Source organism: Hylobates moloch, unplaced genomic scaffold (assembly GCF_009828535.3).
Source record: "Hylobates moloch isolate HMO894 unplaced genomic scaffold, HMol_V3 SCAFFOLD_5, whole genome shotgun sequence".
Taxonomy (NCBI): domain Eukaryota; kingdom Metazoa; phylum Chordata; class Mammalia; order Primates; family Hylobatidae; genus Hylobates; species Hylobates moloch.
Genome location: NW_026652280.1, coordinates 115,168,069 through 115,194,880, shown reverse-complemented (window position 1 = coordinate 115,194,880; position 26,812 = coordinate 115,168,069). Strand labels below are relative to the sequence as shown.

The 26,812-nt window shown below is 45.1% G+C and overlaps 2 protein-coding genes across 10 annotated transcripts in view; one reads left to right on the top strand and one right to left on the bottom strand.

Annotated features, from left to right (window-relative positions):
- Nucleotides 1-505: 505 nt before the first annotated feature.
- WNT2B (Wnt family member 2B) lies at nt 506-12,545 on the top strand. Its single transcript, XM_032154994.2, has 5 exons — nt 506-687; nt 6,110-6,330; nt 7,374-7,651; nt 8,377-8,641; nt 11,533-12,545. The coding sequence occupies exons 1-5, from the start codon at nt 506-508 to the stop codon at nt 11,760-11,762; spliced, it is 1,176 nt and encodes a 391-aa protein (XP_032010885.1). The 3' UTR covers nt 11,763-12,545.
- A 3,985-nt stretch (nt 12,546-16,530) lies between these two features.
- Nucleotides 16,531-26,812, bottom strand: part of ST7L (suppression of tumorigenicity 7 like) — a 99,871-nt gene continuing 89,589 nt past the window's right edge. For 8 of the 9 annotated variants that reach the window (XM_032154988.2, XM_058439456.1, XM_058439458.1 and 5 more), the window contains one exon: nt 16,531-17,363. In XM_032154988.2, coding sequence (XP_032010879.1) covers nt 17,265-17,363 — 99 coding nt within the window. In that variant the 3' untranslated portion in view covers nt 16,531-17,264. The remainder of the gene's footprint in view (nt 17,364-26,812) is intronic. The other variant, XR_009213668.1, reaches the window with a different exon arrangement.

Below are 26,812 nucleotides of genomic sequence, written 5' to 3'. Positions count from 1 at the left end.
AGTCCCGTCGCAGCGTGCGGGAGCAGGTGGGGGTGCGGCGCGGTGGCGCGCGGGAGCCCCGAGGGGCGGAGGCGGCCGCTACACCTAGGGCGTCGCGGAGCGCCCCGGGCTTGGCGCGGGCGGAGCCGCCCTAAGGGCCGCGCGTGTCCCGGGCCTCGGCCCCGCCCCGTCCCGTCCAATGAGAGCCCGCGGCCGAAGGGGCTGTCCGCACACTAGGCCCGCAGCTCCCTTCAGCGCCGCAGACCCTCTGACACCGCACCCGGTGCTCAAGCAGCGCGCCCCAGACCCCGGGTTCGGCGCGCCGTCGTCGGCTTCCGGACATAGCAACTTGCGCCCCTCTCCGGGATCCTGCTCCCGGGCTCTGGACCCCAGGTGACCCTAGGTCCCCAGCCGCCGGCGAACACCATGGCCCCCCAGGGGGGTGAGGTAGGAGCAGCCTGAGAACCCCCAGAAGGTGCCCCGTCCACGCCCCTCCGGGCTGCGCGGCGGGAGTCTTCGGGGAGCTATGCTGAGACCGGGTGGTGCGGAGGAAGCTGCGCAGCTCCCGCTTCGGCGCGCCAGCGCCCCGCTCCCTGTGCCGTCGCCCGCGGCCCCCGACGGCTCCCGGGCTTCGGCCCGCCTAGGACTTGCCTGCTTTCTGCTCCTGCTGCTGCTGACGCTGCCGGCCCGCGTAGACACGTCCTGGTGGTAAGTGTAGCTCTCAGGCTGGGCGGGTGAGGCGCTTGGTAGGAGAGGCCGGAGGCGCCTGGAGGGACTGGCTGCTCACGGGACCAGGCTGTTGCTTCGACGGAGTTGGAGACGATTCGAGCAGGACTGTCACTGAAATCTGAAGTCTCGGGGTGGCGGGAGGGTGAGGCGCCGCGTCTTACACGACTGGTGAGAAAGGCGCTGGGCATTCGGAGCAAGGACGCCCGATGGTCGCGGCTCCTTAGGCCTGCATGTGCTGTACCCCCTTCTGCCCTATAGCTTAGGGCAGAAGCTACCTTCCGAGTTTCCCTCAGGGTGAGTTCAAGGAACCAATAACCTTCCAGGGCCCTCAATAGCTTCGCCAGGGCTCCAATCGCCTAAGGTCGCCCTCTGAGAGGTGGAGAAAGGGGCAGCTCGCTAGTCTAGCCCACCTGTACCACAGGAAGGCTTTGGTGAGGCAGCAGCACCCAGCCGAGGCTTAGAAATGGAATCGAGGCAAAATTTACCCCATTAACTCCCACAATTAAAATAAACAAAACGCATGGGTTTGCATTATCTAGGCGTTTGTCTTCAGCCACCGTTTTGAGGATGTCACTTGGAAACTTTGTCTCCCTCCCGTCTTCCTATTCTTTCCCATCTCCCATTTCTCCCCTCCAAGAGCCAGAGGGCTGCGGAGTCCCAAGGTACTAAGAGACCCCCTCCCCAGATTTCTTGCAGGCCCTAGACTCCAGACACTTCACAAGAGGGCAGATGAGGCAAAAAGGCATTACAGATCCACTGGATGTCTGGTGTCTGTTCTTCTTAGAATCCTCCCTGCCCCCTACTCCTTGGATGGCACTCATCACCTTCCCTTAGGAGAAGAAGCTGCTTTCCCTTCTTCCCCACCCTGGGGAGAGGGCAAGGCAGGGAGAGTTGAACCTCGAAAAGACTCAGTCTTTCCTCTTCACCCCGCAATCAAACTGGCCTCTTGGACTAGGCTATTGTCCCTCTCCACCAGGCAGTGCCCCCCTTCCTTTCCTTACTCCGTTCTTCTTCCCGTGCAAGCCCCCCTCCCCCAAATGTGGTCTCTTCTCCCCTTGCACCCTGTGGCTTTTCTCCTCTTGACTTGGAATCTTGGCTGAAGGGTGAGGGGTAGCTGGCTGAGGGGCCCGCCAGCTTGGGCTGCAGATTCCTATCATTTCAAGATGCATCTCTCCTTATCCCAACCCCCACCCCCTGTTTTCCTGTTTCAGAAAAATCTCTTTTGGATTTTTTTTTTTTAAATCTCTGCAGTGTTGGGGAAGGCGAGGAGGGGGGTTTCTGGATGGGGGAACAGAGAGGCCTATATCTTACATCTGGCTTGAAACATTCTTTTAGAAAGAGAAAGGGGAGAAGGGGGATGAGGAGAAAAACCTTCCAAAGTTCTGAGTGAGATCAAAGCTACCTTTTGCCCTCATGAGCTTGGTCTGGCTGGGGACTTGGCATCTTCAGGGTCTCTGTTGAGACAACATGAAGTAACCGCTGCCCATTTTTATCTGGCTCGGATAGCTGTTTGCTTTTTGGGACTCTTGATTGCTTCTTACCAGTTTGGGATATAGTCTTGGGGACCAATTGGTGTTTGGGTGAGGAAGTGTCACTCTGGTAATTTCAGCACCCTGACAGTGGTTCCTAAAGACCCAAATGGGGGTCTTCCTCGTCCCCATTTTGTACCATTGACTACTCCCTCTCCCTTTTCCTTTCTCCCTCTACTACCCTCCCCTGATGTGGTTCATATTAAAAATTCTGGAAAAATTCCTGGGTGAAAGAGCTAGGGAGGGAGGGAGGTGACACACAGAGTGACTTAGCAGCCCCTGTGAAAAGGAGGAAGGCTGCAACAGGGCCAGGATGGGAAGTGGGTACAGAGGTTGTTTCGGCCTCCTTGCTCCACACCTGTCATAGCTACAGGCCCAGATGCCTGCCTCAGTGATCACCACTTGTGGGATAAGGTGAAAAGCTACCTTCTAAAGGCAGGCTAAGCTCCCAAGCCTTTCTCTTAAGAAAAAACCAGCAAGATTGATGTTCTGTACAACCCGTGGAAGAGAAATGCCTGTTGACTGGTGTGTTCATGTTCCACTCTGGAGCAGAAGGCCATCATTTTCACCAGTTAATAGTTGGATTTTTCTCATAGCTTGAGATTCTTCTGCTTACTCTCTAACCACTGCCCTCCCTCTATCTATCCTAAACAGACCAAGAAATAGGGGGCTTCCAGCATGTGCTTTCCTGTTTCATTTTGCATTCTGTAGGGGGTTGGATGTAGGGAATCACAAGAACAGGATTGTATTCATAGGCTCACAAAGGGAGAGAAACACAAAGTGGTATCATATTGTTAGCATTACTGTTACCAACAGCAGTTGCTTTTAATAAGCCCTTACTGAGCTTCAGGCACTATGGCCAAACACCTTATGAGCATGATCTTTGTCAATCTGAAATAATCCAGTGAGATGGGATCTATTATCATCCTTATTTCACAAATGAAAGTGAGGGATGCTGTGGCATTAAGAGCAGATTCATGGAGGCTAATAGTGTTATCCCTGTGTTCAAAGTTCTATATGTGCTGGGCTGAACCGTGTACACTAGGGGCTGTACACGAAAGGAGGAAAGAAAAAAAAAAAGCGGATCCCTGGCCCGTTTGTGTCTTTAACATACAAACATAAAACATCTGCAGATAGGCTAGCAACTGTTGACAAGTAAAGCTGTAATGGAAATGGGAGTTAATGGCTGGCTAGAGGGAGAAGGGAGTTGGGGATAAATCAGAACAGTTAGGTGTTTATTCAACAAGTAGTGATTGCGTACCTACTATGTGCCAGGCACTGTTCTCAGTACTGGGGATATTGAAGTGAACAAAACCGACAAAAATCCCTGCCTTTGTGGAGCAGTGCATCCAAACCATGTGAGGATCTTGGTGAAATGCAGATTCTGTTATGGTAGGCCTTGGGTGGGGCCTGAGTGTCTGCGTTTCTAACGAATCCCCAGATGATACAGATACTGCTGTTCTGGGGACCACACTTTGAGTAGCAAGGGGCTAGAGTAGTGTATGCCTCACTTTTTCAAATGAAGGGATGTGAATTGGCCAAAAGCAGGTGAAGAGAAGCATTCTGGGGCAGGAAGCTGGGAAGGAAGTGAAGAACTTCCAGAAGGAAAAAACAAAGCTAGAGTCGGGGCATGTAACACTCTACCAGATCATGAGGTAGGAGATGCCTTAAATATCTTTGTGTCCCTAACATCTGAGCTCAGTGCTTGGCACATGGTAGACATTTTGCAGGCATGTGTTGAACTGAGAGGAAGATGTGGTTAGCCTCAGGCTCAGCTTTATTGGAGGCTCCCTACACTAACTACAAGGGGCTGACTACTGGAGAGCAAGCAAGCGCCATGCTCTGTGGAGTCTTGAAGGCATTACTTAGTGGAGTAAGGATGGTAATAGAGACATTTAATTATCTTCCCATCTTAGATACTGAACAGATGTTCCCACACTCAGTGAGGATGTAATAAAAAGGACCTATGTGGGCTGCAGCAGAATGGATTTAAGTCAGACCACAAGAAGGACTTTTTGCCCGAGTTTGGCCTGCCCCACTCCAGATTGTCTCACGAGGACTGGGTTATTGGTCTCTCATTCCCATCCAACCCTCCTCACCCAAGCCCCAGTAAAAAAAAACAACAAAAAAACAAACAAACACCCATTGCCTAGAGCAGTACTTGGGCTGAACTAGGGAAGCTGAACGGTGGTGAGACAGGGACAAGCTCCAACTCCAACGGTCTTGATTCTCCAAACAAAGCACCACAGCAGTGGGTGTAACTCTGGGCTGTGCGTCAGGCAGCCTTTCCGGCCTGGCCCTGTCTGGGGTGTTTATTTTGTTTGTTCCTGGAAGCTGTTGCCCTGATGGACAGTGCTGGGGACGCTGATTCCATGGGATTTGTTAGGGGAGGGCCAGCCCTCTCACCCCTTCCCCAGGACAGATGGGCCCCATCAGCTCTGCTGAGTTCCCGAAGAGGCAAGCATCAGCCCTCCTTGTGTTTGTTTGAGTTGGTGTCACCAGTGGTGATCCAGTCTGTGGGTGAGGGCCGGCTGTGGGAATGCAGGGGAGTAGTAGGGGGGGACACAGAGCCCAAGGCAGTCTAGCTTTTCCCCTCTCCACACCAGCTGCCCTCCCTTCTCCTCACCCACTTCTAGGCCCATTTTGGGGCTGTTCCCAAACCACAGGCTCATTCATAGCTCAAACCAAGTCTTTTCTGTCTGCAGTAGCAATTGCTCTCCGTGGCCCCACCTGTTCAAAACAGGGGAGGGAGGGCAGCCCTTTGATGCGTTCTGGACAGGAGAATAGAAAGTTCCCAGCAAATCAAGGAAGGTGCTATGGGGTTAAAGGGAGAGAAAGAGAATGACAAGTGGAGCTGGGCTGTTGAGCTGGAGGAAGTGGGTGAATGGGTCAGATCTCGTTTAGTGGCCTTTTGGGGAAAAAGGGTGATATACTCCTGTTTTCTCTCTGAAATATTCCTCCTGAGGCTTGTGGTGGGATCCAGGGTTAAAACTGAGTGAAGAGAAAATATTGCCTTGAGAAACAATAATGACTCTGGCAACCCACCTATTCTTTAGTAGCCCATCTCAATTGACCTTCTTTTAATTGCTCATATTGGACACACTGGAGACTGCAGTGTGGGGAGAGTCATCCTCTTACTTATCTTGGCCTTTGGCTTCCCACTGCAGACAGCCTGTGCAGGTCCATCCGGGTTGGGGAAGATGGTTTTAAAAGGTTCATTAGTTAAGAAAGGCCCTGGAACCTGGAAATAAAGGGTTTGAGGAGGAGGGTAGAGGGTGGGATCTTCCTCCCCAGACCTCACGATTGGGAATGAGGATTTTTTTAGCTACACGGGTCTGACTAGAGCTGTAAACGTTACTCAGATTGCTCACTATGTCTCTTCCCACAAGCCCCTCCCTGTCACCATCCCCATGCTGTCAAACCATATCTTCGTGGACCAGCCATGCAGGACATCCCTCTTAATGGGAGCATAAGAGTGTTGTCTCAGACCCTTATTTTGTTAGTTTATGTTTCCATGAAGCTCTTAATGTTTATTAAATAAACAGACAATGAGTTTGTGTGACATGCCTACAGCTTCTGTGTATGTGACACATGCCTAGCCTGTGTTCTGGGAGTGTATGTCACTTTGGCCTTTGGCTGGGGAACTGGTGATGGTGGGAGGCCACTCAATTACTCTCTCTGCGACTGTATAACTATTAATACTTCTTCAGAACTGTGGGAAATGGTTCTACTCATCAGCTTTATGGAATGTGGGTTAGGGAGAGGGGACAGAATGTCTTCAAGGTCTGGATGCTAAACGTACCCCTTCCTTATTCCCTCCCAATGCAGAAAAAGGGCTGGGATGTTATGACAGGGCCATCTCTGCCTTGCAGGTACATTGGGGCACTGGGGGCACGAGTGATCTGTGACAATATCCCTGGTTTGGTGAGCCGGCAGCGGCAGCTGTGCCAGCGTTACCCAGACATCATGCGTTCAGTGGGCGAGGGTGCCCGAGAATGGATCCGAGAGTGTCAGCACCAATTCCGCCACCACCGCTGGAACTGTACCACCCTGGACCGGGACCACACCGTCTTTGGCCGTGTCATGCTCAGAAGTAAGAGCCTCTTCCATGCTGTGTCAGCTCCTTCCCTTTCTGTGCTGGGAGTGGTGAGTGGGAAGAGTAGGCAAGATCTCCCCTCTCCTCTCCCACACAGTTTCATAATCAGAGGAAGAACTGTGGGTGGAGCCCAGGATATAATTGGGAACAGACTCTTAGCACCTTAGATTTGTAGACAGGGGCTCCTCTAAATCCTAGTACTCTGGGACAAGACCAAGGTAAAGCGTTCCCTAGAACCTCCATCTTTCTCCCTCATTTTCCTTGTCCTCCCCAATCCCCAGCTTGGGAGGCTACCATGTACTGTAAGGCTGAGGTCTATGATAGGCCCTCTGTTCTTAACACCACCATCACTACCATCACCCCAACACTCCCAACACTACAGTAATGGGAACAAGAGATAAACAGAAAGGTGATATGTAAATATTTGGAGAGTCAGTGGCTTGGCCTCAGCTCAGCAAAAAAGCTAAATAGAGCTAGACAGTAAACTAGGAGAAAGGGAACAAGATGGGAATCTGGAGGTGTCAGGCATACAGGGGCAATAATTCATCAGTCTCCAAGAGCAGGGAGGGAGAGCAAGCAGGCAAGGGAAGGTAGCATGGATCTCTAAACAGGCTGACCCCTGGGCTGGGGTCTCCATTGTGGGGGAACTGTCCAGCAGAGTGGGCCTGAAAAGGCCTGGAATGTGGACTAAGGCAGGCTTAGCTGAGCCAGTGCTGGCACTCAGTGGGAGGGGATGATTCACCAGGAGACTTTTCAATGGATGGACACAGGGAATTTGGCAGGAAACAAGAGTATAGGTCAGCTCAAAAGGTCAGATATACAAAGAAGTGGATAGAGAGTAGTGAGGGCTGAGGGGAAGAGGTCAGATACTCTGGGGAATGCTCTTGGAAATGAAAGGCACCTTGAATAAAGGGGGTGTAGGGGTGACTCTGGGAAAGAAAATTAGGGAAGAGATTTCAGAGTCAGAGGTTGTATGGGCTGAAGAAGGGGACAGACATGGCCCTCTTTCCTGAACCACACCTCTACAATTCTCTGTTTAGGTAGCCGAGAGGCAGCTTTTGTATATGCCATCTCATCAGCAGGGGTAGTCCACGCTATTACACGTGCCTGTAGCCAAGGTGAACTGAGTGTGTGCAGCTGTGACCCCTACACCCGTGGCCGACACCATGACCAGCGTGGGGACTTTGACTGGGGTGGCTGCAGTGACAACATCCACTATGGTGTCCGTTTTGCCAAGGCCTTCGTGGATGCCAAGGAGAAGAGGCTTAAGGATGCCCGGGCCCTCATGAACTTACATAATAACCGCTGTGGTCGCACGGTCAGTACTCATGTCTGTGTAAGTACACTCATATTTGCTGGGGGTGACCAGTATGTGTGACCATGGACTAAATAAATGTGAAGGTGGAAGAGCTGAAGGCTTCTGGGTCACTTCCAAAAGTGACTTCCAAAAGTCACTTCCCCAACATCCTGGGACAGGAGCACTAAATGCAAGGGAGCTTAGGAATGCCTAGGGTCAACCAGGTGCGTGAAGAGTCTTCCCATAGGTGGAAAGTAGGAAAAGGTGGAGAAAAGAAGTAACTTTTTAAGAAGGAAAAGAACTGCCTTCATAAAGACTGAGAGGATAAGAGGTTGTTCTAGTCAGTTCCCTGGTATTTGAACATCTTCTATGTGCCTAGTACTATGCTGGAAAATGGCACACTACTAAAGTAGAAGGCATGGTACCTGGCACTCTAAAACATGAAAAGTAGAGGATGTGCAAGCACACTGTCATCGTGAACAGAATCCTGTGGCTCTGAAGTTCAGTGGGCTGTCATGAAAAGGAAAGCACTGTTGGTCCAGGAAGATTTCCTGGAAAAAGAGTTTCTTGAACTTGATCAGGAAGAATGGGTGGGATCTGATGTGGGACAGAACAACCAAGAGCTCAATCGGCCAGCCAGGGCCAGGTCCAGCCTATCTCAGAGCACTCATCCTTTTGGCCCTAGGGATGACTAAAATGTGTCCTGACCAGCTACCTCTCCCTTAACTGCCTTCCCCCTCCCCCAGGCTGTGCGGCGGTTTCTGAAGCTGGAGTGTAAGTGCCATGGCGTGAGTGGTTCCTGTACTCTGCGCACCTGCTGGCGTGCACTCTCAGATTTCCGCCGCACAGGTGATTACCTGCGGCGGCGCTATGATGGGGCTGTGCAGGTGATGGCCACCCAGGATGGTGCCAACTTCACCGCAGCCCGCCAAGGCTATCGCCGTGCCACCCGGACTGATCTTGTCTACTTTGACAACTCTCCAGATTACTGTGTCTTGGACAAGGCTGCAGGTGAGTAAGGAAGGCAGGCGGGGACATGGAGTCCCAGTTATTAGTGCAGGCACCCCTGGTTAATCATGGTCTGTTCAGTCTCAGGAGTTAGGGAAGGGGGTGCTGTGGGAGGAGGCAGTTTCCTCTCCACGTGAACACCTGGTCATGAGATTGTTGCAGTCCACCAGGCCCAGTGCTGCCCAAGTAGAGAGGAGGTTACTCAGCTCCTTGAGGCCTGAGGTCATGCATTGCTCCTTTGTATCCCAGCATCTGGGATACAGTAGGCATTATTCAGGGTATGTTTAACTTAGTTACCTGTTTTCAGTTTTAAGCAATGTGTAGGCTACACGGAAACATACGATGCAGCCCTAAGCCTTTGGCTCTTTGCAATCTACTTAAAGAAATGAGACATAATGGGTAGACAAATGCAAAGAGAGATGATTGGAGAAATCAATAAAAGTTTATTTGAAAATGTAGGGGAAAAAAAGAAACTAGAATTTAAACTGCTCCTTGAAGTGTAGGGAGTATCTGGATAGCTTGAGAGAAGAGTGGGCAATTTCTTATCAGAGAGTAGTAGGTGGGAAAGCACATGACCTGTCCCGGGGACAGAGAACAGATCAATCTGCTGGGTAAAGGTTCCCTCTAAGGGAGATTAAAGCTAGAAAGACGTCCTTGAAAGGCTTTATCCAGTGTGCTGCCACTGAAGATTCTGAAACAGCTGAAAAAGAAATGAAGAAGAGATCCCTACCAAAGGCAGGTAAAGCAGCAAATGGTTGTTTTTCAGTCCGTTTGAGGTATTTGTGGTGGGATTCTTGGAGGTGCTGGAAGGTGATACGGTTTTTCCCCAAAGGAATGAAAGTTACCATCCTGGCTCACATTTCTGATTCAGATAAGTTAAACTAGGAACATGCAATGCAGTAGAACTCTTCTCCTCTGGTTATTGTCGTGGGGCTCCCAGGCTCTTTTCTACAGGCTCAGCAGTCAGGACTTGGGTGAAGTGGAGCCAAAAAACCTCAGCCATCTTTGGTACTGTTTGTTTTCACCCATCACTGTCATTCCTGGAAGAGTCAAGTGGCTTGGAGTAAAACTGGGCACAGAAAAAGGGTGGGGCTGTACCCAATTAATGAAGAAAGTAGTCTGTATACTTTGTAGGGTGCTAGAAGAAAAAAAAGTTGGAGCCCTTCTGATTTTCCTAGTGATTTACTGCCACTAAGTATACTTTCCTCCCACTTGGTCTAATTCAGAGGGTCACTCTCTGGATACCTAGAAATAATTCCATAACATCTGAGGTGTAAACATATACTACCATACTGAAAATACACCTTTAGGGAAGGAACTTTGGAGTTAGGAGGAGGATAAGTCAAATGTGTGTTGGTTTTTCTCAGTGGCATAAAATTAGGCCTCCTAAAACCCAAAGTGGGGCCTGGAATTCAAAGAATATAAGTCATCCCAGAAAGAATATAGAGCCAGGAATTCCCTCCAAAGCAGTAGAGTCCAGTTGAACTTTCTGTGATGATAGAAATGTTTTCCTATCTGTGTTGTCCAATACAGTAGCAACTAGCCACATGTGATTACTGAGTACTTGGAATATAACTAATGTGACTGAGGAGCTAAATTTTTTAGTTTAATTTTCATTCATGTAGATGTAAAAGACCATATGTGACTAGTGGCTGCTACCCTGGACAGCACAGCTCCACAGTGTAGAAGGGGTTTTTGGTGCCCAAGAGGACTTAAGACCCAGCCCTTGGAGTTAGGAGACTAACATATACAGTAGACCTAGTCAGTCCACATTCCAGACCAGTGGTCTCCTAACATTCTGGATCCTTTACTCCTATCATTAAAACAATTTGAGCATATATCTCCATTATATGTATATTTATTTATACCTGTGTTCCACTATATGAATATGTATATTATAAAACATAAATATTTTAAATTGATGAGATAAAAAAACATAGAAGTTCTAGCGTTTTCCTCCCCTATCCCAGTGACATGTGGAGGCTAATGCTATAGAAATCAGTTAATCTATTCTCCGTTTTGAACCTAGGCTAGTTAGTTTCCCATCTCTGGATCCATATTAACCATGGAAAAGGTTAGAGTAGATGCTCTCTGGGCCCAACTCATCCAAAAGTCTATTGATTTTATGATCTGTTGGCAGGATCTCTTTTGCTAAAATCAGTCAGAATGAGGTTCTAAGCATTCCCTGTGCATAGGGAAAACATGATCCCTATCCTAGAGTTTCCACTGTAAGGGGAAGGGATAATGCTTAGGGATAATAGTAATAAGAACAATGCAAGCGATATTACTTAGGAATTCCTTAGGAATATGCCTCCAGCCAGTCATGGTAATCAGTTCACCTCTTCAGATGAACAGAGATTATATCTAACAATCTATTATTGTGCTTATTTTCATATGAGAAACTAAGTTAATGTTTCATTTTGACTAAATCACACAACTAAGAGTGGTAGAACTGGGATTTGAATCCAGACGATATGATGTCAGAGCCCATGCTTCTTTTTTTTTGGAGGCAGAGTTTCACTGTCACCCAGGCTAGAGTGCAGTGGTGCAATCTTGGCTCACTGCGGCCTCGACCTCCTAGCCTCAAGTGTTACTTTCACCTCAGCCTCCTGAGTAGCTAGGACTACAGGCTCATGCCCACGGCACCTGGCTAATTTTTTAAGTTTTTGTAGAGACAGGGCTTGCTATGTTTCCCAGGCTGGTCTTGAACTCCTGGACTCAAGCATTCCTCCTGCCTTGGCCTTCCAAAATGCTGGGATTATAGGCATGAGTGAGCCACTGTGCCCAGCCCAAAAAAGCGATTCTTTATATCTTCCTTCTGAGAATGTGGATAAGGGTATCCAGGGCAGCTGAAGAGATAACTTTGTTCTCACTCCCTCTCTTCCCCAACCCAGGTTCCCTAGGCACTGCAGGCCGTGTCTGCAGCAAGACTTCAAAAGGAACAGACGGTTGTGAAATCATGTGCTGTGGCCGAGGGTACGACACAACTCGAGTCACCCGTGTTACCCAGTGTGAGTGCAAATTCCACTGGTGCTGTGCTGTACGGTGCAAGGAATGCAGAAATACTGTGGACGTCCATACTTGCAAGGCCCCCAAGAAGGCAGAGTGGCTGGACCAGACCTGAACACACAGATACCTCACTCATCCCTCCAATTCAAGCCTCTCAACTCAAAAGCACAAGATCCTTGCATGCACACCTTCCTCCACCCTCCACCCTGGGCTGCTACAGCTTCTATTTAAGGATGTAGAGAGTAATCCATAGGGACCATGGTGTCCTGGCTGGTTCCTTAGCCCTGGGAAGGAGTTGTCAGGGGATATAAGAAACTGAGCAAGCTCCCTGATTTCCCGCTCTGGAGATTTGAAGGGAGAGTAGAAGAGATAGGGGATCTTTAGAGTGAAATGAGTTGCACTAAAATACGTAGTTGAGGCTCCTTTTTTCTTTCCTTTGCACCAGCTTCCTGATACTTCCTTGGTGTGCAAGAGGAAGGGTACCTGTAGAGAGCTTCTTTTTGTTTCTACCTGGCCAAAGTTAGATGGGACAAAGATGAATGGCATGTCCCTTCTCTGAAGTCAGTTTGAGCAGAACTACCTGGTACCCCAAAAGAAAATCTTAGGCTACCACATTCTATTATTGAGAGCCTGAGATGTTAGCCATAGTGGACAAGGTTCCATTCACATGCTCATATGTTTATAAACTGCTGTGTTTTGTAGAAGAAAAAGAATCATAACTATACAAACACACATCCATTCTCTCTTTTTCTCTCTACCATTCTCAACCTGTATTGGACAGCACTGCCTCTTTTGCTTACTTGCTGCCTGTTCAAACTGAGGTGGAATGCAGTGGTTCCCATGCTTAACAGATCATTAGAACACCCTAGAACACTCCTAGGATAGAGTAATATAGTAAGTCTGGCCAGGCCTTGTGTTGTTTTGTTTTGTTTTTTTCTTCCCATGCATTATTCTGGAGGTTAGCCAGGTTTGGGGAAACACGGAGTAAAAGATAGGCAACTCATGGATGGTGGGAGAGCAGGTAAGCAGGTCTGATCTCAAGGGCCCACATGAGGCATCAGTATATATTAGGCAGGTAGGGATCTCTGGCTTTGGTAATTCTTTATGAGAGGATCCTAGCTTTTGAAGCTGGGAGCAGGAGTCAGTGGCTACAGTGGGAAGGAGTGCTGCGGGTTGGGGCCAAAGTGATACACAGCTTAGAAGGCAGCCTTCCTCCATTTACTCAACAAATCTTTATTTAGTGACTCTCCAAGTCCTAGCGATTATCATTGTTCACTCCACATTTGGCTTAAATAGAGGTGGGTTTCTTCTATGCTATTACCCATTGCCTAACTAGGTTTGCAGTAGTGGAATCTCCAGAGATAGCAGGCTTAGTAAGCTGGAGGTAGGACATGAAGTCCCCCAAACCTTGATGTCCTATTTTTATGTGATTTGGGCAGTGGTTATCTTTTGCCTGTTGATATCTTAAAGCAGCAGAGTGGTACAGAAATTTGCAGTTATGACAGACCTGGGTTAAAAATCACAGCTGTGCCATTTGCTTTTGATATTTTGAGCAAGGTAGCTAAATTTTCTGAGCTTCTATTTTCTTATCTGTAAAATGAGGATATGTACCTATTCTTTTTTTTTTCTTTTTATTTATTTCTTTTTTTTTGTTTGTTTTAGAGATAGGGTCTCGCTTTGTTGCCCAGGCTGGAGTGCACTGGCATGATCATGGCTCACTGCAGCCTCAAATTCCCAGGCTCAAGCAATCCTCCCACCTCAGCCTCCCCATTAGCTGGGACTACAGGGCCATGCCATCATGCCCAGCTAATTTAAACAGTTTTCAGAGATGGAGCTCACTATGTTGCCCAGGCTGGTCTTGAATTCTTGGTCTCAAGCAATCCTCCCACTGCAGCCTTCCAAAGTGCTGGGCGTACAAGCGCAAGCCACTGTGCCCAGCTGTCAGACACTGAGTTTTAATTATGCCCCAAACTCCAGCCCACAGATCCTCTTCACCAAAGCCCCTGGCTGGTCTAGCCCATCATGACTTCTCTAGGAACAGTCCTTCTTTAGGACTATAAAGTATTAACAAAAGTCTGTAGATTAAGGAGCCTGCATGAAGAATTCTGGATACAGGCCCCTGTCTTTCCCAAGTTCCTCTCCAACATCCCTTGGGGTCCCTCATATGTTTTTGAAGCAGCTTCACTCTGCACAGGCAGCAGGAGGTTGGGGGAGCCATAGCTCTGGGCCACGGGGGCAGATTTATTTGGATGATAGGACTAATATTTGTGTAACCTGCTGAGACCTGTGTGGGAGAGTTTAGGGTGGTTTTTCTTTTGGTGAGGGGATTTGCTCCGGTTTCACATCCATTAACACAAAACATGAGCTAGTCAGGGCCCTTGTGGTCTGCGGTAAGGGGATGCCTGTGGAGAAATGGGCCTGAGTGAGTCAGGCCAAGAGAATGTCTTCCTTCAGAATGGAGTCAACTGGATAACTGATGAGCCAATGGCGGGATTAAGGAGGGGGAAATGGGAGGGGAAGAGAACAGCTGACATCTTGAGGAAAGCTTTGGGGTAGTGGAGAGGTAACAGGGTCATGGTCAGTCTGAACTCAACAATAGGGCTGAATGAATTTACCAAAGGAGGCTGCCTTATATTATATGCCAGGCTGCTGGGGAAAGCCTCAGGTCCTAGCCAGCCCCTGTCCTCACAAGAACATGCAGGTTACCACATAAATAATGGCATATGCCTTCCATGGGAGGTCAACCTGACTTAAATCTACCTATACCCTATTATCTATTCTTTGGTTTTTGGTTCTCATCCCTGTGGAAGGAAATGGGCCTCTTCTGGCATCTCATGCTACTCTGCTTTTCCTTGGGCTCCAAATTCTAGCTCATAAAGATGCAAGTTTTGCAATTTCCTATAAATGGTTAAGAAAAGAGCAAGCTGTCCAGAGAGTGAGAAGTTTGAAAAGCAAGGTGGATAAGTGAGAGAAATGATGTCCATTTGAGCCCCACTACAGAGGTTATGTGGCCCCAAAAGGAATGATGGCCAAGCAATTAATTTTTCCTCCTAGTTCTTAGCTTGCTTCTGCATTCTGATTGGCTTTGGACAACTGGCATTTCGTCTGCATTACACAAACAGACACTAATTTATTTGGAACAAGCAGCAAAATGAGAACTTTATTTGGTGCAGTCAGGGCTCCATATAGTTCCCTCACTCTGCTTCTAATCACCCCTTCTCCCAGCCCTCTTCTATTTGATAGAGGTCTGTCCCTCAGATCAGCAATGTCTTAGCCCCTCTTCTCTCTTCCATTCTTTCCTGTTGGTACTCATTTCTTCTAACTTTTAATAAACGTTTAGGTATAATACATTACAGTAAGTGCTATTTAGATACAAACTTAAAACCTACTATATATTTTAAGGATCTAAGAATCCTTTAGAGAAGGCACATGACTGAAGTACCTCAGCTGCACAGCCTGTAGCCAGTTTTTTTAACATAAAAGTAAGAATGCCAGCCTTAACCTAGCCCTGCAGATAAAAGCTAACTTTTATTATTACCAGCCCTGAATAATGGCACACTAATCCACACTCTTCCTTAGAGTGATGCTGGAAAAATAAAATCAGGGGCTTCAGATTAAAAAAACAAAAACAAAAACAAACATTGCCTGGCCCTGAGGGTCTGTTTGCAAAACTACCTGTAGATCTAATTTCTGAACACTCACTGCTTCATTTCTATTCCTCCTGTTGCAGGGAGTAATTTCTTCTCCTTTCTCTCACTTCCCTTATCAAGAACACCAACCACTAGGTCTTTGCCAAATTCTCAGACCCACTCAGGACACGAGTCTCTACATGGCTTAACAGAAGAGAGATAATTAGAATTTTTTTTTCCTCAGTCTTTCTGAGGTTTTTATTTAAATGCACTCAGTGGTCATAGAGCAGAAGCTCAAGCTAGCTGGGGTGAAGGGAGGATGCCAGGGAGAGTATGTTTCTCATCCCTGGGAGGCATTCAGCCTAGCTCCTGCAGCCAAATTACAGCACCAGAGAACAATGTGATGCATTCCTGGGCAGGTCGGTGGGACCCTGGGCGCCTGGGCCTTGTGGAGAGAGGTGCCAGACACAGAGCTCTCCGTAAGCAATCCTGCAGAGCCGCCCCCTGGGTGCAGAAATGAAATACGGGAGAGCTTCACATTACACAGAGACCTGTAGCTCACACCTGGTTATTGATGGCCTTGGTGGAGGCCTCTGCCCCGACCCTCCACTTGGGAACTGCCTGCTACTACGGGGGTTGGGCATCTTTGAAGCAATGTTGGAAAACAAGAAAGAGATGCTTCCTTTTCACTCTTTGCCCTCCCTGTCAGCCTGAGCACAACCATGAGGTTACATACACACACAGAGGTGTACATATATGGACACATACAGAACTTCTCTCAGGCTGCATAGGACTTCTGCTCATCCTCCTCTCCCCAACAATTAAAAAAAAAAGCAATTAGATTTCGATCCAGTACTTCAAAAAGGATACCAATAGGGTCTAGCTTTAATCAAGGAATATCTACAAAGTTACATTACCAACCTGCAGGCAACTCTGGTTTGGGGACCAGAACTCCTCTGGTGGGTGGTTGGGGAAGGATGCAGAAAGGGCATGGTGAGGAGAGATCAGTGGTGAAGAATTACCACCAAAGCAGAGTGGCTGAGCCTGTATAAGTTTGCAAGGCTGGTTCATGCCAGAGATAGTGAGATGTGCATCCTATGTGCTGAGAATGATGGGGCAGTCTCCTATGACTGCATGAGGTATAACTGCCAAGCCTACTGCTCATGACCTGTGGTTGTTTTTAACTCTTAACTGGGTTAGAAAACTGCAGAGCTTTGGATTCCAGGGATGATCTCCATAAGAGAGAAGCACTGGAAAAGACCAAGTGGTGGCTTTATTAGGGTAAATATATCACAGTTGCTACAGTGAATTGAGCTTTCTCAGAAGCTATTATTTTCTTTGGGTGATTGGCAGGTATAGGGCAATAGCCAGTGGGGTGTCAGTAATATGCCCTGTCCCTGACCTCAAAGGTAAAGGGATAGAAAAGAGAGGGCATTGACAAACTCATTTTCCCACTTCCCACTCATGGCTTATATTATCTCTGAGCATCTTTGTGGCTATTCCTCATTTACTTAAGATGTTTTAGTCATTCTGGATTTGCAAATGCAAGGCAAGCATTCTCCCATTGGCCCCCTAACTGTTAACTATCCTGGCTTAAAATTTTCCTTTGCTCACTTCCATTCTATGAGTATATTGATGGAGCAGCTGGACATTAGAGTTCTTTCTCTTTGACCAAATGCACCAAAATGCGGTGACTTTACTTCAACCCCAACAGCCCCTGTAAGCAGCCCTGGCCAAACAGAAAGGCTAAGCTGAACGAAGAAAAAAGGAAGACAATTTCATCTACAGTTGTCCTTTTTGACAGCTTCCAAGGTGGGGTTTCCCCAGGAATAACAATAATGTTCATAAGAAGCTTTTTCATAGGCAAAATGCTTTAGCATATACGTAATCCTCACAACAACCCTGTGAGGTAGGGGTTACTATCACTTTACAGATGCTGTTCAGAAAAATTTGGTGATTTGTCCAAGGTCACATGAACAGTGTGTAGCTCAGCCAGAACTCAAACCTAGGTCTTCTGACTTCAAATCCTGTGTATTCTCCTCAATGCCTGAGGATGCCCAGGGTTGGGGGCACCAGAGTCCCAGCACCTTCAAAACAGAAATTGATACAAAATGTTAAAGCCCTATAGGAGTCCCAGGACAGCCAGGAGAGTATATCTGAGCACAGTTTACAAAGGAACAGCCTAGGCCCTCCTGAACCTTATCAACCAATGGCTCTTTTGCCATTTCTGCCACTATTACCACCAGTACCACGTGACCACTATACAACGTATTCCACATTTAAACAACTCTGGCTCCTAATTCTATTCCTTTTTTCCCCTTCAGATTAACATTAAAAATTTTGTTTTATCTAGTCCTTTTGAAATTATGCTAAATGTATAGACACAGTAGAAGCAGTCATGACAGAAAATTATTAAGGCTTTGGGCTTTGAAAGTATGTATTAGAGGCCAGGCACGGTGGCTCATGCCTGTAATCCCAGCACTTTGGGAGGCCGAGGCGGGCAGATCACGAGGTCAGGAGATCGAGACCATCCTGGCTAACATGGTGAAACCCCGTCTCTACTAAAAATACAAAAAAATTAGCCGGACCTGGTGGCGGGTGCCTGTAGTCCCAGCTACTCGGGAGGCTGAGGCAGGAGAATGGCGTGAACCCGGGAGGCAGAGCTTGCAGTGAGCCAAGATGCGCCACTGCACTCCAGCCTGGGAGACAGAGCGAGACTCCGTCTCAAAAAAAAAAAAAAAAGAAAGTATGTATTAGAATTTTCTTTGTGATTTCACTCCTTTTAAAAATGATGTCAACTCCTGGGTTAGGAAAGCAAGATCAGGGAATAAGTGTCCTAAGAAACTCCCATCCCAGGCCAGATAGATGCCTACCCGTAGCCTGGTAAAGGTCCTGGGATCTCAAGCTGATGCAAGCAATTTGTGTACACCAAGGCAAGGGGTCTCAATCCTGCAGAGAAACCCCTGTGAGATGAGGCAGACAGCAGATTTTCACTTGATCAAACACTTGCTGCTCTCAACCCCTTTGTTTTCCCATCCAAAATTTGGACCTCTGTTTAGGCACAAGACAGTGAGTAAGAGCAGCTCCAAAAGATGACATATGCAAGGGGAACTCTTCTGCTCAATCCTGGAATGTTTTCTGTTAGAGACAGCATAGGCTACCTATCCCACTCCTGCACCCCAACTGTTAAGACAGAAGGGAAAAGTACAATGTTCATCAATCATAGATCTGGGATGCTGCAGCTCCCTGACCTGGGCCCCTACTTGAGCTAGGAGAAGAACACCTCATGAAAACAGTCTACCTATAGTCAGGACTTCCCCAAAGCAGACTTTTCTTTTTGGTCCATCGATCTTGGCTCTCACTGTTCTCCCTGCTTCCCACCCCCAACTGCCTCTGCATGTGGGCTCAGAAGTCATCATCTAAAGAATTCCATTGCTCACCTCCTGCATAGCAGCACAGCCCCATGAGGCCACACACCAGATGGAGGGGATAAAAGTACGAGGTCATGGCTTCTAGCAAGAGGCTTTTTCTTAAACTAACCCTGACTCCTGAAAAAGAGGCAGAGCCGGAGAGTGTTGAATGAGCTGCTGATGACAGCAGCTTCACAGGTCTTGTGTATAAAGGAAGGAAAAAGCTAACTTGGCTTTCCATGGAAATTTACCTACTCCAATTTTCAGGTCTACTCCTGGTCTCATATCTACTTCTTGAAGGTGTGTAAGTAGAATGCAGAGATTGTCAGGCTAGAGGGTTAACTCCTTCCCAATTGTAGGGATCTATTCAGCAGGCTGCCACACACATGCTGAGGTGGAGGCCAACCCTCAACACATGCACTGCTTCTTTAGGAATGTAACTATGAAGTAAAAGGAAACAGTAAGGAAGGTGAACTGGAACTCTGGGGAAACTGAAAAGGTCATCAATAGGCCTTCAAAATATTTGTGTGTAATAAGTAGACACAAGAGGCTGGAGGAAGATGATCATTCCTAGAATAATTATGCTTACTGGGTGACAATATACAGAAGCAACAATTATAATAAAATGAAACAGTTTAATGGACTAGGAAGCAGAAGTCTGAGAATAAAGGAATTAGGTCAATGAGATTAATCAGGGATGGCGTTCCACAGGAGGTGACTTTTGAGTTGAATTTTTAAAAGATAGCTTTATATGTTTTATGAACTGATTGAGGGCAGTCAGAAGAAGGCATTCTAAATAGAAGGAACTGGTATGTGCTGAAACTTAGAAGCAGGAATGTACAAGCAATATATAAGGAATTTCAAGCAAGTACACATTATATACACTGGGGAATACAGAGAAATTAGAATGCTGAATCAGGGCTTAAATAATGTGAGGTGACTGTGTGCACCTAGACTGTCAAATGGTTCAGCATCCCCTATAGAGCCACATAGTATCTTGATTTATGTCAGTAAACACCAGGGCACCTATGGAAAAGCACAAGGATGAGTCCATTTGTTACAGACCCAGGGACTAACAGAGATCTACACTGTAAAGTTCAACAAAATGCTACATATCATTAACTACAGCTCCTTATCATTTGAGATTCTGGGCTAAGTAAGAGATATCAAATATCCTATCCAGTACTGTGATACATTAATGTAGGCTTACAGGCCCAGAACCTGGCATAAATCAAGCCAAACCCTTAAGAAATTAGAATGTGAAAAGAAAATAATTTAAAATAGAAAATACTTGCTTCTTTTCCTCACTCCTAAACTTAAAACTTGACTGGTCCTATATATTCTACTTGGTATATTGAATTTTTGCAGCTAGCAGATTTATCGTATCTGAGGCCATAGTGAATAGAAGAGCTGCAAAAGAGCTTTAGAGACTGCAAAACCAGCTCACTAATAAATGAACTTTATTCTAATTTACTACCAGGTGCTGAAGTAGCAGCCAAAGAAGGAGACAAATTCTGACTTCATGATCTCTAGTTAGGTGTCTATTTTCCTTCATTTGCTAAAGGTAAAAATTGCTACTTATGGGGCTTTTGTCATACTTCTTAACCAAACTTCCCTAACTTCTGAGGATAAAAACCATAAGTGCAATCTTGTTCTTCCAAAGCAGTTCCCTGGTGCCACTTTCAGAAACAGTATTGAACTGTGGGTCTGACCCAGTGTGGCACTGAGTGTGTGTGTGTGTGTGTGTGTGTACACTGAATAAGCCAAAACGTGTGCCATATTCTAGGTTTCTGCTTTACTTAACTGGCAAAATTTGGTGTTGGAAGGGAGGCAGCCACAAAACCAGTGATAGCATTTGTTAGTATCATCTTAGTTCTCTTCCCTCCCCTAGGTAGTTTATAAACGGTGATTTCTGAAACCCTTCACAAAAGAAAAGCTCAAGGGTTTACATTCAACTATGACAGCACTATGAATTCATTAAGAAGCATGTTTAAGGTTGCACTGTAATTTCCCTATGTAATACAAACCCATGGAATCTGACATAAGCTGATTGCTCATGCTGGTTGTTTTATTTACATTTCTGAATGGAAAGGATTTCAATACTCATAAAATATCTAACTGGCTTATTTTTCATCTGTTCTCCCAGAGAAGCTATTATAAAATAGGCATAGAGACAGAAGTCTCAACTTGTATAACTGGTTAAGCAACCAGGGAAATGTTATTGCTCAAAATGCAATTTTAAAAAATTCAGTATGGAACTTGAGGCCAAAAAAACAGAAGGTTACTCTCAATGCCATCCAAAAGATAAAGGTTAAAACAAAAAAAAGGTAACTATGCTCATTATCTTCAACCAAGTTCTATGGAGGTGGTACCTTCACAGGAGCTCAGTGGAACTGGGGTTTACTTACATCTTTTTTCTGGGAACCTAATGTTAGCAGACACAGTTGCTAATTTGAACAGGAATGCAGATGAATGGATGAAAGTGGGCTCCCTACCACCCAGAAATATGAATGTGCCTCCTTACCAATATGCTACAAATTAGACCTCTGAATTAGAAGATGCCATCATGCAACTAACTTACTATCTGGAGATGTACATTTTGTTAACCTAGGCAAAGAATAATAATTTCTGCTTATTCCAGTAGGTGTGACAAGCTCAGAGAAGTGAGTGACAAGCTAGAGAAGTAATAGTCACCAATAAAGTAAATTCCAAAGCCAAATCCCCAGTTTTCTGCCTCCAAGTTGTTCAAATAGTTTTTCTTCCTTTCTTCTACTGCAACACTAGGTTAAATCAGTATATTCTACAACTCTCTAGTATTATTATAATGTTTGCATGAGTAGTTTAGAATTTAGCCTTGGGCCTGCTCTTCTCCTGTATATATTTTCATCATTTCACCATATTTACTGATTACATGCCTAATTTGTATAATCTCAAGGAGAGGTTCTGTGCCTTTTGGTTTGTTTTTTGAGATGGATTCTCGCTCTGTCACTAGGGCTGGAGTGCAGTGGCGTGATCTCGGCTCACTGCAACCTTCCCCTCCCTGGTTCAAGCAATTCTCCTGCCTCAGCCTCCGGAGTAGCTGGGATTACAGGCGCCTGCCACCACACCAGGCTAATTTTTGTATTTTTAGTAGAGATGAGGTTTCACCATGTTGGCCAGGCTGGTCTCAAACTCCTGACCTCAGATGATCCACTCACCTCGGCCTCCCAAAGTGTTGGGATTACAGGCGTGAGCCACTGCACCCAGCCTCTGTGCCTATTTTAAAACATATATCCCAAAGTCATATCCCCAATGATCCAGCTAGTCTGTTACTTTAATGAGACAGCTCAATAAAGATAGGAAATATTTTTTCAGTTACTTAAAGAGAAAGTAATACTGGTGGTTCTCCCTGTAAAGAGGTAGAATTGTCAAAAATGCAGAATTGATCAGCAAAACCCAGCTATAAAGAAAGGGCAAAAGGAACTTTATTTTACTGCCTTATCCCAATATCCTTTTATTTAGTTTTTTAATTAACATGATGTGTGCCTATTTTCAGAATCAGTGACTGCCAGCTGCAGCTCTTGACATTATCAAGTGAGCTCTGGAAAATTCTGGGTAGCTCTTTCCTATTCTCTCACATGCCCAAAGAACTAAGTAATTTTGGTCCTAACTCTTACTATTCTATTCTGCTTCACATGAAATCACATTGTTTCATATTGAAAACCAGGATGGCTATTAGTTCTTATTAATCTGTCATTATTAGGAATGAGAGGATATAAAATAGGAATATAAAATGTATGAGTGTAGAGCTTTTGTCTTAAGGCAATTACTCTGTGAATCTGAGGTGAGACATTTCTTAAATTTTGAATTGTGGAGCTCTCCATTTTTTGATAAATTCTATTCATATAAACATTATAATAAATACCACTGCTTACAAAAAGATGAATTCCAGCTGTTGGGTATAAAGATGAAAGTATTCCACGTCACATATTTGAAAAAGAATAAAGATATCTCTTTCTATATGTTCTTGCTTGACCTACCAAATAAATTCTTCTGAAAGGAAGCATACTCTATTAGTCTAGATTGACCTTTTGGGTCACTATATCTTATGGGAGCCATGTGAAAATAACTCACCATTCCCTTCCAGTCAAATAAATGAATATTCAAGGATGAACTAATCTATTGTGGCAATAGCTTCTACCTTATACTAATACATCTTCATGCCCATCTCAAACCCCCTACCACTAGACTATGAGTTACTTATGAACAGGGATTATATTTTATACTTCATAGGTACCCAATGAATTTGAAACGCAAAGACCTGTTATATGTTATAGAACAATCATTACCATATTTTAGCATGTTATAGAACAATTAAAACCATGTTTTAATTTGCTGAGGCTCTTTAAAAATCTAAACTTTGAAAACAAATCAAGACAGGCCCTATTGGAGTCCTTCCATTCAATAAGCCAACATTCAAAGAAGACTCTTTTCAGGTTATCCAGGACTCTCTGAACTGCATGTTCTACTGCAGTTTTTGTTTTTTGTTTTTTAAAGATGATATTACAAGAGCTAAAATTCACCAAGGGCAAATTAGTAAGAAAAGTCTTCACAGCTAGGGCTTAGCCAAATTAGAATCCCTGGGCTCGCAATAAGGGCTAAACCCCTAAAGGGATCAGAGTCTAATAAATAAAAAACATCCAGCTGAATTTTATCAGAGGGCAAAGTTTCAACTTTGAGTGCCCCAGCAACCAAGGATGAATTATGCATAAGATTAGAAAGTGCCTTCGTCCACACCCTAGACAGAGAACATTTTTCTATCTCACTGTGACTGAAGGAAAACCAGCAATGTATTTGCCTGCCAAGAACAGCTGTGGCTGTACTCTTGATAGGAGTCTAACAACACTGTCGGATTAAAATGTAATTGTAAAGCTGCTGCTACCTGGGAGTAAAAGCATGAACTCTGGCTTCAGAAAGAAACTAGGACTGCAGCATATTGAATAAATGAAGACAAGAGCTGGCATGTTCCTAACAAAGAGTGTGGGAATGTGCTCCCTTCTCCAACTGTCCCCTAAGCTGCATCTTTCTCTCTCTGTCACGTTGGTCATCTGCAAGGGTGTTTAAAGGAAACATAGCCCTTTTCTACACTTTGAACAGTACATACATGTTTTATTTCTAGAATGCTTGAAATTACACAGTGAGGTCAGAAGGTGATTATGTGATCTGCATTCTCTGAATATCCTACTCTTAATTTTGTTACGTATTATTGAATCCCAAATAATTTCTCTTCTTGAAGCTGGCTACTGTCAAGACGGACCTAAGACAATCTTAATGTTATTACAGAACAAAGATAATTTTATGATTTCCTCAAATTCAGATAGAACATCCAATTAAAACCCAATATTTTATTGAGGCCTCATGAGCATTAAGGAACACACCCAAGTTTCCTACCTATTCATAAAATTACTAGAAGTGCCTCTGCTACCTAAAATTCCTACTTTAGGGAAAAAACTTACAGATTACGATATTTTAGACCAAAAGTTTATTATGTTTAGTTTATCTTTCCCCTATAATCCTTCACAAACTTGCCCTTTGATTTTGAAAGAAGACTGATATTGAAACATAAGGTACACATTTATACTTCATATTAAAACTTTAAAAAAGTAACTTGAGAGTCAAATTCCCTCTGAATCATTACAAACCAGGGCTTACTGTTTCTTTAGTATTATTGTACATTTTAAGCACTTAGAGAGGCTGAAGTCCTTTATGCAGTAACGTGGGTATGCAATGTAAATGACCAAGCGGCATTCTTTCTTAAGTAGCTAACTAGCAAGAGGAATGACATTGGAATGAATCAGTTTAAAAGAAAAGCATATGTGCGTTATTTTATTTTTATTTTTTTTGAGATGGAGTCTCACTCTGTTGCCAGGCTGGAGTGCAGTGGTGCGATCTTGGCTCACGGCAACCGCTGCCTCCTGGGTTCAAGCGATTCTCCTGCCTCAGCCTCCCAAGTAGCTGGGACTACAGGCGCACGCCACCACGCCCAGCCAATTTTTGTATTTTTAGTAGAGACGTGGTTTCACCATGTCGGCCAGGATGGTCTTGATCTCTTGACTCATGATCCGCCTGCCTTGGCCTCCCAAAGTGCTGGGATTACAGGCGTGAACCACCATGCCCGGCTGCGTTCCTTATTTTTAAGTAATTAATTTACATATATATGTATGTATGTACCTATTTATTTAAGACAAGGTCTTGCTCTGTGTCCCGGGCTGGAATGTGGTGTTGCTATTATGGCTTACCGTAACCTCCAACTCCTGGGCTCAGATGATTCTCCTGTCTCAGCCTTCTAAGTAGCTGAAACTACAGGGGTGCGCCACCATGCCTGGCTAATTTGTTTTTATTTTTACTTTTCATTTTTATGAGCTCTTACTACTATAATTACTACTGTAATTGCCCACGCTGGTCTCGAACTCCTGGGCTCAAGCAATCCTCCCACCTCAGCCTCCCAAAGTGCTGGGATTACAGGCATCAGCCATCATGCACAGCTTTCATTCTTTATTTTAAAGCACTGGAGTTCATCAAACAGACTTAAACTGTGAACAGTACTCCCAGGCAGCTTATTTGCCCACTGATACTTGTCTTTGCAGTAAACATTTCTCCAATCTAAGCACCCTTTTTATTTTCCTGACAATCCACATCAGCATCTTCATTTAAAACTCTTCTCCAAATTTAACTCTTTTAAGAAGATTTCTCTAGCAAGCCAATGGATACCACCACTCTGTCATTCTCTATTCCCTCAGCATTACTATCTCTGGTATGAAATTTATTCTTTTGTACTCACTTCAGTGTAAGTTGTGAAGTGATATACTATTGAAATCTAAAGTATGTATCATGACTAAAAGTAATAAGCTATCTTATCAATTGTGTAATTTTAGGCACATCACTTAACTTTGATGACTCAAACTTTACATCTATAATGTTCCCATGGTTTCAGTAAGTCTATGTTCCAATGGCTCCAGTAAGAATAAATGAGAATATAAGTATAATCTCTTTTAAAAAATGAAGCACTAACTGAAGTCTGAGTTACTCTTGGTTTAGAATTGTAATATATTATGTAGACTTACTAATTTAGTTCATCTGATTGGTAGGGGAAGGGAGCCAAACTCCACCAAGAATAAAGCTAAAAACTATTCCTCAATATTATAATTTTCTTCTGTACCCCATGATTCTCCCAATTTAGAAGACTATGCTGGGTCTGCAAGATAGAGATGTTTTCTAAAACAAAGATCAGTGTTTCCTATTGTGAATTATAATATCACTAGGAGAATGGGTTTCGAATGAGTGATTTATATCAATATCTAAGCACAGCTCTTCTAAAAACTGCTAAGCACTCCACGTGTCCCAAGTGCTAATGATTAAGCAATAAATATATCAGTAGCAGTTAGTGACATGATGTCCTAAACTTTAGCAATGAGATTTTCACTTTGAGGGGGGAAAAGATGATTAAACATATGTGAAACAAATTCTGAGAGAGCTTCTGTGAACCTCATACTTGACAGGCACATGTTAACGGGAAAAAAGGATGCTTTCTACAAACTTTAAAACTGAATTAAACCCGGGGGAAGGGATATACACATGCGTTAAAAAGTATATGGTTGGCCGGGTGCAGTGGCTCACACCTGTAATCCCAGCACTTTGGGAGGCCCAGGTGGGTGGATCACTTGAGTTCAGGAGTTCAAGACTAGCCTGGCCAACATGGTGAAACCCTGTCTCTACCAAAAATACAAAAATTAGCCAGGCATGGTGGTACATATTGTAGTTCCAACTACTTGGGAGGCTGAGGTGGGCATATGGATTGAGCCAGGAAGGTGGAGATTGCAGTGAGCCCAGATGGTGCCACTGCACTCCATCCTGAGCAACAGAGGCAGACCCTGTCTCAAAAATAATAACAATAATAATAATAATAAGTACATTGACATGGCTGGGCACGGTGGCTCAAGCCTGTAATCCCAGCATTTTGGTAGGCTGATGTGGACAGATTGCTTGAGCTCAGGAGTTGGAGACCAGCCTGGGCAACAAAGTGAGACTCCATCTCTATAAAAAATTTTAAAAAATTAGCCTAGCATGGAGGCACATACTTGTAGTCC

What these genes read in the sequence shown, in the direction of transcription:
- WNT2B (XM_032154994.2), top strand. Translation starts at nt 506, where the DNA reads ATGCTGAGACCGGGTGGTGCGGAGGAAGCTGCGCAGCTCCCGCTTCGG. An exon ending in CGCGTAGACACGTCCTGGTG is followed by an intron (nt 688 to 6,109) that starts GTAAGTGTAGCT and finishes TCTGCCTTGCAG; the next exon opens with GTACATTGGGGCACTGGGGG. An exon ending in TGTCTTGGACAAGGCTGCAG is followed by an intron (nt 8,642 to 11,532) that starts GTGAGTAAGGAA and finishes TCCCCAACCCAG; the next exon opens with GTTCCCTAGGCACTGCAGGC.